The sequence below is a fragment of the Phyllobates terribilis genome, unplaced genomic scaffold (genome assembly GCF_046119375.1).
Source record: "Phyllobates terribilis strain yellow unplaced genomic scaffold, ASM4611937v1 Scaffold_1__5_contigs__length_1240528914, whole genome shotgun sequence".
Classification (NCBI taxonomy): Eukaryota; Metazoa; Chordata; class Amphibia; order Anura; family Dendrobatidae; genus Phyllobates; species Phyllobates terribilis.
The window spans coordinates 537,409,685-537,422,675 of NW_027362761.1; the positions used below are offsets into that span (position 1 = coordinate 537,409,685).

At 41.8% G+C, this 12,991-nt stretch overlaps 1 protein-coding gene across 2 annotated transcripts in view; it reads left to right on the forward strand.

Moving 5' to 3' along the window:
* LOC141268775 (von Willebrand factor A domain-containing protein 5A-like) overlaps positions 1-10,049 on the forward strand; it is a 60,602-nt gene extending 50,553 nt beyond the window's left edge. For both annotated transcript variants that reach the window (XM_073680351.1, XM_073680352.1), the window contains exons 9-18: positions 576-720; positions 1,350-1,429; positions 1,670-1,784; positions 2,276-2,434; positions 2,573-2,676; positions 4,419-4,621; positions 4,719-4,877; positions 5,638-5,780; positions 8,948-9,074; positions 9,841-10,049. In XM_073680351.1, coding sequence (XP_073536452.1) covers positions 576-720; positions 1,350-1,429; positions 1,670-1,784; positions 2,276-2,434; positions 2,573-2,676; positions 4,419-4,621; positions 4,719-4,877; positions 5,638-5,780; positions 8,948-9,074; positions 9,841-9,950 — 1,345 coding nt within the window. In that variant the 3' untranslated portion in view covers positions 9,951-10,049. The remainder of the gene's footprint in view (positions 1-575; positions 721-1,349; positions 1,430-1,669; positions 1,785-2,275; positions 2,435-2,572; positions 2,677-4,418; positions 4,622-4,718; positions 4,878-5,637; positions 5,781-8,947; positions 9,075-9,840) is intronic.
* The last annotated feature ends 2,942 nt before the right edge of the window (positions 10,050-12,991 follow it).

A 12,991-nucleotide genomic window follows, 5' to 3' on the forward strand; every position in this document is an offset into this window, starting at 1 on the left:
TATATTAAAGGGCTGGTCTGAAACTAAAATTTTGTTTAGTCCTAAATCTCTATTTAATGTTATGATCTAATCTTTTTTTCTAATATACTTTATTTAAAAATTCCCTATCCTTAGCACAGAGAGAGAACTGCTTAATTTTTTTTACTACTTCCTGTGTGATTAAAGCTTTGTTTGAGTATCCCAGCATGCACTGGGATTCTCAATCAAGTCATTATCCGGGGACAGAGGCTGCGGTCACTGTCACAGCTCCTGTCCCCTCTCTGAAATGAAGCGTCATCAGTGACATCGTCCGTTTCAGGGGCTGGACTAGTCCCTGCACTACTGAGCATGAGTCTGTTGTAGATTCTGATGTAGGATCTTGTCACTTTGCCATATTCTTCTCAGTGCACAGTGACAGTGCGCTCTCTTTGATGAGAAGTAACGAGCTGGCAGGAGAGCGCACTGTCATTGCACATTGTAAAGAGATTACCAGGCTCGTTCTGGAATACTGACATCTCTGGCTAAGATTTTGTAGGGCTATATTGTGGGTGTAACCATACTTGATGTGGCATACCAAAGTCTTATTCTTTCCATAGAGAAAGCATTGAATACACACAGCAATCACTAGATGATGCTGTGGAAAAGGTGAACCAAATGCAAGCAGACTTGGGAGGGACTGAGATCCTCGAACCATTACAAAAAATCTACAAAACAGCAGGAAGACCAGATCATCCCAGACAGGTAATATTCATTTGCCAATAAGGCATCCGTGAGCCTTTCTTTAAAGAGCGCAGGCATTAGAGGGACCAGGGAGTTCATAGCATGAATAGACCTTGATGCTAGTACCATAATCAAATGCCTAGCATCAAGAGTAAGGGTGTAATTTTAATAGTTTTTTTGACTTTTATGATTTGGTGTGGCTCAACACCTCCTGCCATATATTAAAGTGGCTTGAAACCTTCAAAAGGTTACCGATTTTTGGTCCAAGCCCCCCACCCCTGCTGCTTCCTGGCTACCTGCCGCCACCACTAGAGGGAGCTCATTGCATACTACAATGCATATAATCGATCATAGTATGCAGTGAGCTCCCTCTAGTGGTTGCTGTGAAAAGCCAGTGTGTTTTCTAGGACTAGGCTCGGGATTTGGAGATCTGTATCAGAAAAGAACCAGCAGAGGATGTTGCAGCTAAAAACTACCTAATACATGTTAACTTTTCCGAAGAGAGTTTCCTGAAGCACTGACAGAAATTAAAGGGGTTTTCCCATAAAAAGCTGTGACTGTGATAACTGGAGACCTCGCTGACCATTAGAACGAATGGATGTGACTGTTGTCCGGCATTAGTCACCATTGCCCCTTTTCTCCTTCTGCAGCTCTTTATCTTCACTGATGGAGAAGTTGGGAACACTAAAGAAGTGATAAGCGAAGTCCAGCGAAATTCACACAGTCATAGGTAATGAGACATCCACAGCCTGTATAATACCGACCCCCAAACCATGGCTCTCAGCGATTGCAAAATCACAACTCCCAGCATGCCCCGAAGGCCTTTACCTTGGGGTTGTAGTTTTGCAACCACTGGAGTCCACTGATGTAGACCTGTTCCTTGGAGCCGTTCTTCTTGGCAAGGTAAATCCACCTCGGGCCTGGTTTTGAGGATGAACCATGTATGAATTGAACATTTCCTTTTGATCAGGTGCTTCACATTCGGCATTGGAGAAGGGGCCTCAACTGCGCTCATTAAAGGGGTTTCACGGGTGGCAAATGGAACATATGACTTTATCACTGGGAAAGACCGGTTGCAGCCCAAGGTAAATCTCTAATATGTCCAACTTGTAGTAGTAACAGAAAATAGTTCCCTGTGTGTTCACTTCCTGCTGCTTATACACTGCAGCCCATCTCAATTAGTGGAGATGCAGTGTAAAGCATGGGGAACATCCCCTGATCTGATTGACATGCATCTAATGCTCTATCTCTGACCTGTCCATCTTCATTGGTAATGATAATATAAATTAGCTCCCAATATATTTAAATTCCTGCTGGTTATACACAGGAGCCAATCTAAACAAACCGTGCTGCAATGTAAAGAATAGAGGAGCACACTGAGCCTCTGATGGGGTATCAGGTGGTTTTAGAAAAAAATGCACCTAAGCTTAAGTCCTTATCATAATGGTGCTTGATGAAGCGCAGCTGCAGTATAAAGCATAGAACAGCAGCCCGATCCTTTGATTGGACAGGGCAGAAAGTGGATTGTATTTTCAAGCTCTAGTTCTGATACTGGTTCTGTGTTTCTCATCTCCAGGTTCTCAAAGCCTTGAAGTGTGCCTTGCAGGCCACCGTAAAAGATGTCTCCATAAAATGGACCCTTCCTCCCGATGTGGAAGTGAATTTAATTTCTCAGACCCCCACAGCGATCTTTCGAGGTCAGCGATCTATCATCTATGCCGTGTTAAAGGGGAAGGTAAGTGGGATGCTGATAAGAGGAGATGAGGACTTTATATTGGTAATGGGTCCATAGTCCCTAATGGGACATACAGGAGGTGCTATCAGCCCAAAACTCTGAATTGAACCACTTTTTTTTTTCTTTTACGTCTTGAAGCTGAAGGAGGAAGACGAAGGTGACGTTTCTCTTCAGTACAAGTATAAAGACAAGACCCTCACAAATCAATTAAAATTCTCTTTAAAGGCCAACGTCAAAGAAAGGTAAGCGCCAGGGTCAGTGAGTCTGATTGCTGCTTACGTGGATGTAGCCGTGGTATACATAATGGTGCTCCATATACTCACCCAACATCAAACGGATGGGGCTCGTTTTGTCCTTCAAACACTTTCCTTGATTCTCACTGTGATGTGAGTGCTGCAGGATGCATCACAGTTGGATCAAGCAGCAGCATTAAAACTCACAGCCTGTTTTCTATGCAGCTGTCCTAAAACCTATAACAGCAATATGCATTTAGAAAGAATGCTCATGAATAGCAGATACTGGTGTGTTTTTTTTTTGTTGTTTTTTTTTTATTTGATTTATTCTGATTTTGGAATTTTTTATTTATTTTTTTTTTTCCTTTTATTTTCTGCATGTTTATGCAGTTGGCAACAAACGGAGAGATGTAAGAGCAGATTTATGGGCCATGGTTTGCTAGAGAAGTTCATTGACTTCTAATGGGGAGTTTTCTAGGCATGCTCTGTACAAAGCACAGGGAGGGCGAGAAGGTGACCTGTGACATCACCTATTCAGATATATATAGATATATAGATAGAGACTGCTGAAAAGTCATCTCTTCAGAACAGGAAGTATCAGACTAAGTTTGGCAGCCAAAGTGAAAACTGAAAGGTTTCTATTTTTGTTTGTTTTAGCAATTACAATTGATAATTCATTAATATTAAATCTTAAATAATTATTTTGATATTTATCAAAATAAAAAATCACTATGAATTGTTTAATATGTTTAACAGAAAAAAAACTAAAGCAATAGTTCATTTTCTGATTGCTCATTCCCTTTAAAATGTAACTGAACTTTCAGGTAACTTTTCAGAATAAGTGTGTGTATGTGTTTTTGTGTTAACGCTATCCATGTACATCATATTATCAGAAATGTCTTCCTTTTCTAGAAGCCTCACCAGTTTCTCTGTCTCTTCTCCTGATTCCCTCCGGCTTTTCCCTGTCTTCTCTGCATAGACTTCTATAGTATACCAAAAAGGACAAGTAGCTACAAACCACCAGAATGAATTAAAATAAAATATTTTGTAAAAATATATTTAAAAATGTCATATGTACATATAGTAATGGTCTAATAAGGAGGAAAAAAAAAGAACAGGAGAAACTTCAATAGCCCATAGTACATCACAGGGTAAAAACAAATCACATCAGATTCATAATATTAAATATATGGACAAAGGAAAAGGAAATCCATGAAGACAATTCATGAATGCCCTAGGAAAGATGCACAAATTACTGTCTAATACATGGCTTACCCATGATGTCTCAAGGATCAAGAGCGCTCCACGCTGCTCCGACGCGCGTTTTGCCTGTTTTCTCAAGGGGAAGTGCACAGTAACCTGCTTTACTTTAGTTTACATAGAATGGCTAAATATTGCCAATAAAGTAGCAAATCATGCCAAATAAGGTTTCTGCCATCAATCATCACAATGTGTGCATGGTGGTTAAAAATAACACCGTGACATCTATATATGCATGTGCCGCTGTATAGATGTTGCAGGGGGAGAGAACTTGGAGACTGGTGGCAACGTGCAGCCATTTTTAATAAGTCCAAAGGATATGGCCATGTTTTAAAAAGTCAAATGGCCTAGGCTAGAAAAAGTGGGAGTGGACAAGAAATAATGGCCGATTACAACATTTGTCGTCGTCACTTCTACTAATTTATGAAAAACAAATTCCTTTAAGTAGTACCTACACTTTTTGTCATCTAGTCTCGAATTCCCTTGTACAGACCCACTGTCCATCGATTGGCAGCTAAGAATTTGATCTCCCGGCTGGAGAGTGACCTGGACTCTGAGGAGGTGAAGAAGAGGATCCTGGAGACGAGTCTACAGTCCGGCGTCATCTCCTCACTCACGGCCTTTGTGGCTGTTAACAAGGACACCAAGGCCCCCGTGGAGACTCCTCCTGTGCGCAGATACAACCCTCCTGTTGGTAGGGTACAGCAGCCCTGTGCTTTTACATTATCCAGCAGGATATGGATCAATGGAGGTTAAAATCAGTGACTTTGGTTTCTTTTGTTGCTTTCCAGCAATGGCTTGTGCCATGTCTTGTCCCCCAGGTGCAGCATACTATGCGCCCGTCCCTATGGTACTATGTGACATGGCAGGTCCAATATTATGGACTGCAGAATGTGCGGCACTGCCAGCGATCGAGACACTAACGATAGAGGGTGAAGGACAAGCAGCTGGTAAGTCTGACACCTGGCCGCCTATGGGGACTAGCGCCACACTTGTCCACAGGTCCTGGATGGTATTGCAATGCATCCTCATTTACTTCAAAGGGGATGATCTGCAATACCACCTGTAGCACTTGCAGAAGAGTGGCACTGTTTTTATGAAGATGACTGTTTCTGTATTAAGATTTTTTTTTTTTTCTTAAATTCTAATGAGAATATCTTTAATAGTTAATAATTATTATTCCACAATTTTCAGCATATAATGCCACTCCATGTTATTACAGTAATCATAAGCCGGACCAGTCATTTGCCATAATTATGTAAATGTTCTTACCTGGTGTAAATGCCGCTGTTCTCCTGAATCTGGCGATTAGTTTTGTTTTGTTTCTTCTCTTCCTGGTTCCTGAGATCTTCCCTGTGTATAAATCTTACCTTGGTAGTCAAGAGGGCGTGGGAAGACGCCCACTTGACCAATAAGACAAGATTTACATACAGGGAACGGAGGGGCCCAGATCACAGAATGAGTGTGTCACAGGAACAAAAGAAAAATATCGCTGGATTCAAGAGAAGAGCGCCGTTTCTGCCATTAAAAAAAAAAAAAAAAAAAAATGTTTAGGACAAGTGAGAGATCTTCTTTTAATATGGAAATTCCCTAAGTACAAGCCTGCCACCAGGGGGAGCAAAGAGCAGATGGGTTTTATACAGGTTTATTGGCCCAGATTGTGCAGTTTTGGGGTAAACCAACATGTAACCATCTTGCTGTTGATGACAGATGACAGTCCTGAGAAGTTGGAGACCCCCGCACTCTTCAGGCTGATTTCTTTGCAGAATGCAGATGGCTCCTGGAAACCTGGCACTGAGCTGGCATCAATCCTAGGAACTTCAGGAGATTTCCAAGAAAGCTGCCCTCAAAAGGTAACTACTGCACGATATGGCAAGGTGTACATACCGTAACTATGGGATATAGTGTGACCTTGATATATACTGTAACTATAGTGCACATAAACCTGTAGCTCATGCTGGACTGAGCGCGGTCTCGGTACTTATTCGGGCAAACGGCCACAGCACAAATCATCCATCAAGGTGGGAGGGGGAGGGGGGGTGAATGAGTAATCTTTATTTGAGTGGATGGCAGAAATAAGCAACCGTAAAGTCAGAACTTTGGGCAGCCAAACAGAGTCCACCCTGTATAGCTGGGATTGAGCTGAAACATTATGGCTGACTGGAAGGTAGAGCTTGCTGTGCGTTCTGTCCATTTTCCTAAGTAGTACCTCCCTCTGCTAGACTGAGCCATTTCTGTGACATCAGGTTTAGTACTTTCTTTCATAATTCCTGCTACAATATTGCAGCATATGGGGGAAATGATGATTTCCTATAAAGCTGGGCTTCACTGGAATACTAAGATGGTGGTGACGGGAGGCGTTCACCAGTCCCCTGGCAAGGCAACCAGTCAGTAACCTGTAATCACAGTGGAGGTGTTAGGTGTCCAAAATGACACATGGACATTATCGTGTGGTCCATGGGAAGACACAGACAGCATAGATATATATATTGCCACCCCTTACACAGTAATAAGGGGGACAGCATATATATATAATATATATATTTACTCTCCTCTCATTATATATAGTGCCGTCCCTTATTACATAGTTCCCTCTTGTTATGTACAGTACCGTACCTTACATATCGGATTCTTGTTATAACACCCTGTCTTTATTTCATAATGTTTTATCTTGTTAGATATAAACTGAAATGACTGTTGTTGGAACATGGGAAAGCTTCTTTTGTGATGCAGGCAGCTGATGCACTGGTCTAGTCAGATGCTGCTCCATCAGCTGTCATTTTACATCTAACAAAAGAGGACTCTATGTAATAAAGAAAGGGCGCTGAGAATACTCAATGTAAGGGATGGTGATATAGATGACTAGCTGATACTATGTAATAAATGGACGACACTCCACATAAAAGGACGTTACATAATAAAGGACGGCACCATACATAAATAGAGGATATTGTGTAATAAGGGACGGCATTATACATAAGAGGAAACTCTGGAATGTATAACAAGAACGTACACTCTATACTAAGGGATGGCGCTATATATAACAAGAAAGTACATTAATGTGAGAATGTGGCCTAAGGGAAGTTGTTTTACAAATAACAGAATTACTCCACGTCACACAGTATAGAGAATAAATACTTCCATCCAGTGACAGCTGACGTCTCGTCTGATCAGAGCCATTTTCTATTTCTTCTCCATCTTGTCAGACCTTCATGTCTACATCTTCCAGCCAAGACCCATTTTGTCATACTGATCACTGCCACCATGAAAATAACAAGGTCACATATATTGTATATGTACATTTGTCTCCCCCCCCCCCCCCCCCATACTGAGCCCCTGACTACAACCATGTACTACACTATTAATATATATTAGCCACGCATCAATCAAAATATAAACTGATTAGCCAGCACTGTGCCCCCCATTTACTATAGACTCCGGCACCCAATAAATATAAATTGATCAGTCACGCGGACTCTCCCCCAATTCATTTGAAGACTATATGCATACATTGCGTTCTTGTTGCTTATACCCTCACAGATTTGTGGAAAATATAACAAAGAGAAAAAAGTTCCAGCACCAGGCGTCTCTTCTTTAAAATCTTCAATATTTTATTTACATGTCAAGAATATAATATCATACGGGGCACACTAGTGCGACAATGTTGTTACATTTTCAACCACATATAGTGTGGGTTCTGTGCATTAACCCTAGCTGCACAGCTTTCATCACCAAGCAGAGACTCCCTAGTTCTCTCCTAATTAATGCTTGATCCGTGGAGCACATACTTTTAGCCTGCACCAACTCGCCTATTGGCAAATTCTGTATCACATGTGGAGGATGACAACTATCTGCATGTAAAATGGAATTGCCACTTATTGGTTTCCTAAATAGAGTAGTGTGAATAGTGCCTGATTTTATACTACCTATCAGCACAACATCTAAATAAGGAGCTTCTCCACCATGAACCTCAAAGGTGAATCTAATGTTTGCCTGATTTATCATTCAGATAATTGATGAAGTCAGACAAAGGAGTGTGGGGGGACACATTGGTGGAACCTCGCCATATAATAATAACGTCATCGATGTATCTCCCCCACAACACCAAATGTTCTAAATATGGATTTGAAAAATTATGTATAAACTGTCTTTCCCACTGAGCCATAAAAATATTAGCCAGTGAGGGCGAAAAATTCGCCCCCATTGGACAACCTTGTACGTGTATGATATATCAAACTTAAAATATTTGGTAATCAGTAGATGTTGAACTGCCATAACAATGAATTTATTTGTGTCTGCTGGATACCTGTTAGTCTGAAACAAAGCATCTCTTATCGCTGCCACAGCCAATTTGTGCGGAATACAGGATATATTGGATTCCGGCGAGGCACAACTAATCCCTCTGTCCCTGCTCCTAGTCTGATGTTGTGGAAAATATGCAGCGTTTTATAGTACAAGCAAAGTGAATGAGATTTCCGAAGTGTCATGCAGTATTCCCTTTAAAGAGAACCTGTTTCCAGGTCATAAGTTACTAGTTTGTTTTTTTTCCCGCTGCTCCCTAGTGTTCGGGTATTTTTGTTGTATTTTTTTAAATGTGCCATACAGTTCCAGAGATATGTTCCTTTTTATTCCATGCTAATTTTTATGGTGTTTACTAAGGGGGCGTGGCTCAGGGTAATTGTACAGAGCAGCCAAATACACGCCCCCTAAAAATCCTATGAGTCACACCCTCTTGGAAAAGCTATAAAAATCAACACTAAATAAATAAGTCCATACCTCGGAACTGTGTAGGATTTAAAAACAAAAACGGAATACTTGACTAGTGGGAATAAAACAAGAGCAAAAAGTCTCCATGTTTGAGCTGGTGACAGGTTCTCGTGGAATGGAAGTCATGATCCAACTGACTTTCTGAGATCTCTGGTGGTTCTATAGTGACCATGGTCATCACTGAAGATAATGGCATATAGCGCTACACATCACACATATAATAATCTGATGATGGTAATACTTTCCCCTACAGGATATGGATCTGTCGGTTTGGGCCACAATCCTGGCCTTGGTCTGGCTTCACAGTTCCTGCTTGGAGCAGAGGGATGAATGGGAGTTACTGGAGTCAAAGGCCATTGCCCTGGTGAAAGCTAAAGCCGGTAGGTATCAAGCAAGTGAAAGTGGTTAGAGGAATGGCAATGGGGGCACTGGCCCTGGGGCTACACCTTATGTCATTCTAGTGATTATGGGTACGAAAAGCGGCACCGTTTCTGTATTTGAAAATGCTGCAGATTTGACGCTCATGGACCTAGTGAGATCGGAGGGGGCATACTGCTGAGATCTTTGTAACTGTCTGCCCACTTTGTATACCTGCACCTGTAGTAGCATTTTTATTTTTTAATCCTTTTTATTTCTGCTACTTATTGGCCACAATTTCTGTGATTAAAAGCAAAGAAAAGAGAAATCTAATAAGAAGTTATTCTTGGCCTATGTCTCCATGACAGTCCTAGCTCAGCTTCTCTTTAAAGATTGTTTCCTTCCACAGATCTCTAGTCAAATATGATTGATGAAATCAAATGCATACAGACCTAATAAATTCATGTGTAAATAGGTATGTGCGTAGTAAATCATAAGCAGATTTGGACTGGCCCACAGAGAAATCGGAGAATCCCCTGGTAGGCCCCCCCACCCTCCTGTATGAGTAGAATATACATAACTCGCTGTGTACATACAAAAGCAGTTTATTATATAGAGGCGTAGGTACATTTGTGAATGACGGTAATGTGGTGCTTGCATGTAGTTGAATAGTGGGCCCCCAGAGTCAATGTTACTGGTGGGCCTTTGGCATCCCAGTCCGACACTGATGATGAGCATTGGTGAATTTTATTTTAATTATTTTCATATATTTTATGTCTAATGTTGCAGGTTCTTCTCTGGGTGAATTTATCAAAGCTGCTAACGAGTTGCTGAAATCTTCTGTAGATCTCAGTCTTTGGATGAATATTTCATGTCCCTCAGCCGAATCGTCCTCCTGACTAATGGTCTTGTTACATGGAGTCTCGGCAGCGGTTTATCATTTCTATATAATCCTTCTCCAGAAGGAAACTCTCTTATGTTAATGTTGGGTGTAAGAACTGCCTTCCTTTCTACTGGAACGTTTTAAAAGGAAGTATAAAGAGTAACCGTTAGTTTGTTTTTCATAAATCAATAATGCACGTGAAAATGAGAAGCTTTTGTCATATATTTTATCAGAGAAATCTGCTTCTTTCTCCTCGTGGACTGATCTTTTACTCTCAATTAGGGATAAATCTGTAGTCGGTGAAGAAAGAAGATGACAGTTAGTGCTTCTATAATTCTATGGAGGGGGAGGAGTTAGAGGCAGACATTCTGCTGCAAGTTCTCCTGAAACGAAAGTCTGTCTGCCTCTAACTCCTCCCCCTCACCATAGAATTTAACAAGTACCAACTGTCATCTCTTATCTCAATAATGGGAGAGTCTCTTTCCTGAATACAGATTTCAACTCCTGAATTGAGAATAAAAGATCAGTCCAGGAGGAGAAAGAAGCAGATTTCTCTGATAAGATATATTACAAAATTGCTTATTTTCATGTGTTTTAATTTATTAAATAAAAATTAAAATGAAGGTCACTCTATAAGGATTTCTGTCTGATTTAGTAGAACTATACCTGTAGTTAGATTAATAAAACATAATGGGCCGGTGAACGTTACGCATCAAACTTTGTGTTTTTATTGAATCTTTTGTCTTCTTTTCAAATACTTGTTGAGTGTGCGGCTCCTTGTGATTTATAAAAGCTGTGTGCTCAGAGCAATCAGATGTCCTCCTGCCAATTCCCCCTTCCCCCTCACAGTATGCAGCCGCATCCCCCCCCCTTTTCCCATTGCCTTTACTGCCCTATAGGCATATGCCATCACTATTTTGTGCTATCACAGAAGGAACTTTAGGAACGTAAGACATTTACTAGTATTGTTTCTTTAAAAGAGGTTTTGCAGGATTTGAAAACCAGCAGCACTATTGTCCACAGACTGTCACTATTCACTTTAAGGCATTTAAAGGGGTTTTTCCACTTTCATGCTTCTAGTTTCTTAAGACCAGCAGGAGGATAAAATAATAAAATCGTGTTTTACTCGTATATCCTGAGGTCCAGTGTCGGCTCATCACCTCTGCTCCTTTGTCTGGTCATTGGCTGCAGTGGTGGCGTCACGACTAAAAAGCGAAACACTGCTGTAGCCAATCACTGAGTTCAGTGATTGGCTGCAGTGGTGATGTGTTCTGCAGTTGTGATGTCTCTGAGGGAGCCAAAAGCAGCAGCACAGAGCGGACGCTGAACCTGGGATGGTCGAGTGACACCCAATTTTAATTTATCTTTCTGCTGATCAAAAAAAGCCAGAAACCTAAAAGAAAACCCCCTCTAGTCTGCAATAACTCGTAGACATGGAGGTGTGGAGCTGTTGAAGAAAGAGGTCCTGTATAATATGTTATATAATCAAGAGGAACCAGAGCACTGGATGTGAACATGACCTAAAACTATCAGCACGCTTTTACTATTTAATTTGACACAAAACGAAAGAAATGAGTCGGGGCATAAGTTGGTATACGTGCGATGTGTAAGCACGTTCACACTGTGGCCTTTCACAGACAAAGCCAAAGAAGAAAAAAACCTAAGTTCTCATAAACCCTGTAGTAAGTAAATGGTAATAGTATATGTAAATAACATAGTGTACTTGGTTAACACTATTTTGATCAAAAAAGTGTAAAATCCATCCCACCACGACAAGGTGAACCCAATCGGGACTGTCCTATCCTGTCTCTAGTATTAAAACCTCACCTTGTGTCAGCAGGCCTCAATGTAGATAAGGGCAGAGCAGGACACCGGCCCGACTGTTCAGACACCTGCACATATACCAACTTATGATCCAGCTAATTTCTTTGGTTTTGCTGTAGTTTCTTGTACTTTGTACAAACAGGTGTGTGGGCCCCCTTTCTGAGCTAGGCATTTCATCTACATAGCAGGTATCCAGTCGAGCCTCAGTCCTTAATATTATAGTTTAAGGATACAATGGACTTTCAGCCAATAGTGTCTGGGTCAAATCCGTATGGGCTTATTTCAGACCGCTTCAACTTGTAAAGGCGGTCACCACCCTAAGCCCTAACAGAAGCCAAGCTAGACACTCCTACTAACCCGCAAGTCTCGCGTCTGGGCAGCAGACGGTTCTTTCTGCCACTGACATGCTCCTGTTGCCTTCAATCCCTAGGTCACGGGTAGGGAACCCAAGCCCAGCTTCCCAGGAACCGCAATGCTTGGGCCGGCAGTTGTTTTGACGGCCGCCAACTTTTTAGTTTCTTCTTGTTCCGTGAGCACGTGCACACAGCGTTCATTAGAGGCGCATGCAATGAAAGATTACATCCTGACATCAGTGCCAGCATCAGTACCTACTTTGTGGGTGGTAGCGTGTGATTTGTACGGTCCCTGAAGGATGGTATCAAAATGCATTTGGTATAAAAAAATGTTTCTCACCCCTGCCCTAGATAGACAACTCATGTTCTCCTCTGCTCACACGACCGAAGTTCTGTTTCTCCAATTAGGTCTGCACTGTCATTATCTTGGTCTCGAAAATCAGGAACTCCTATAGTCTGTAAAGTCTCTGCATCACTTGCTGCATCCACCTCCGATGATGGCCTTGTATTTCTGAACACCATTTCGTAGAGTTTGGCTGTGAGCCTATACCTCACAACTTTTGAAGAAGAGAAAGGGACGACGATGCAGCGCATGTAGCGCCATGCGCCTCCAGATACAGAGGTGAGCTGCGGGGATATTCACACCTCTCCACGCAGGGACTATGGGCATGGAGAGGAGTAAATAGTCATTCTCCTTAATAGAACACAAAGCTGCGGCTCACTCCTGCTGCGGCTCCGCGATCCTCTGTGCCCGCTACTAAAGAGAATGAATATTCACTCTTCTCTATGCCCATGGGAGCGGAGAAGAGTGATTATTCATTCTCTCTATTAGCGGGCATACAGGATCATGGAGCCGCTGCAGGAAGCCGGCGGCTGCGAT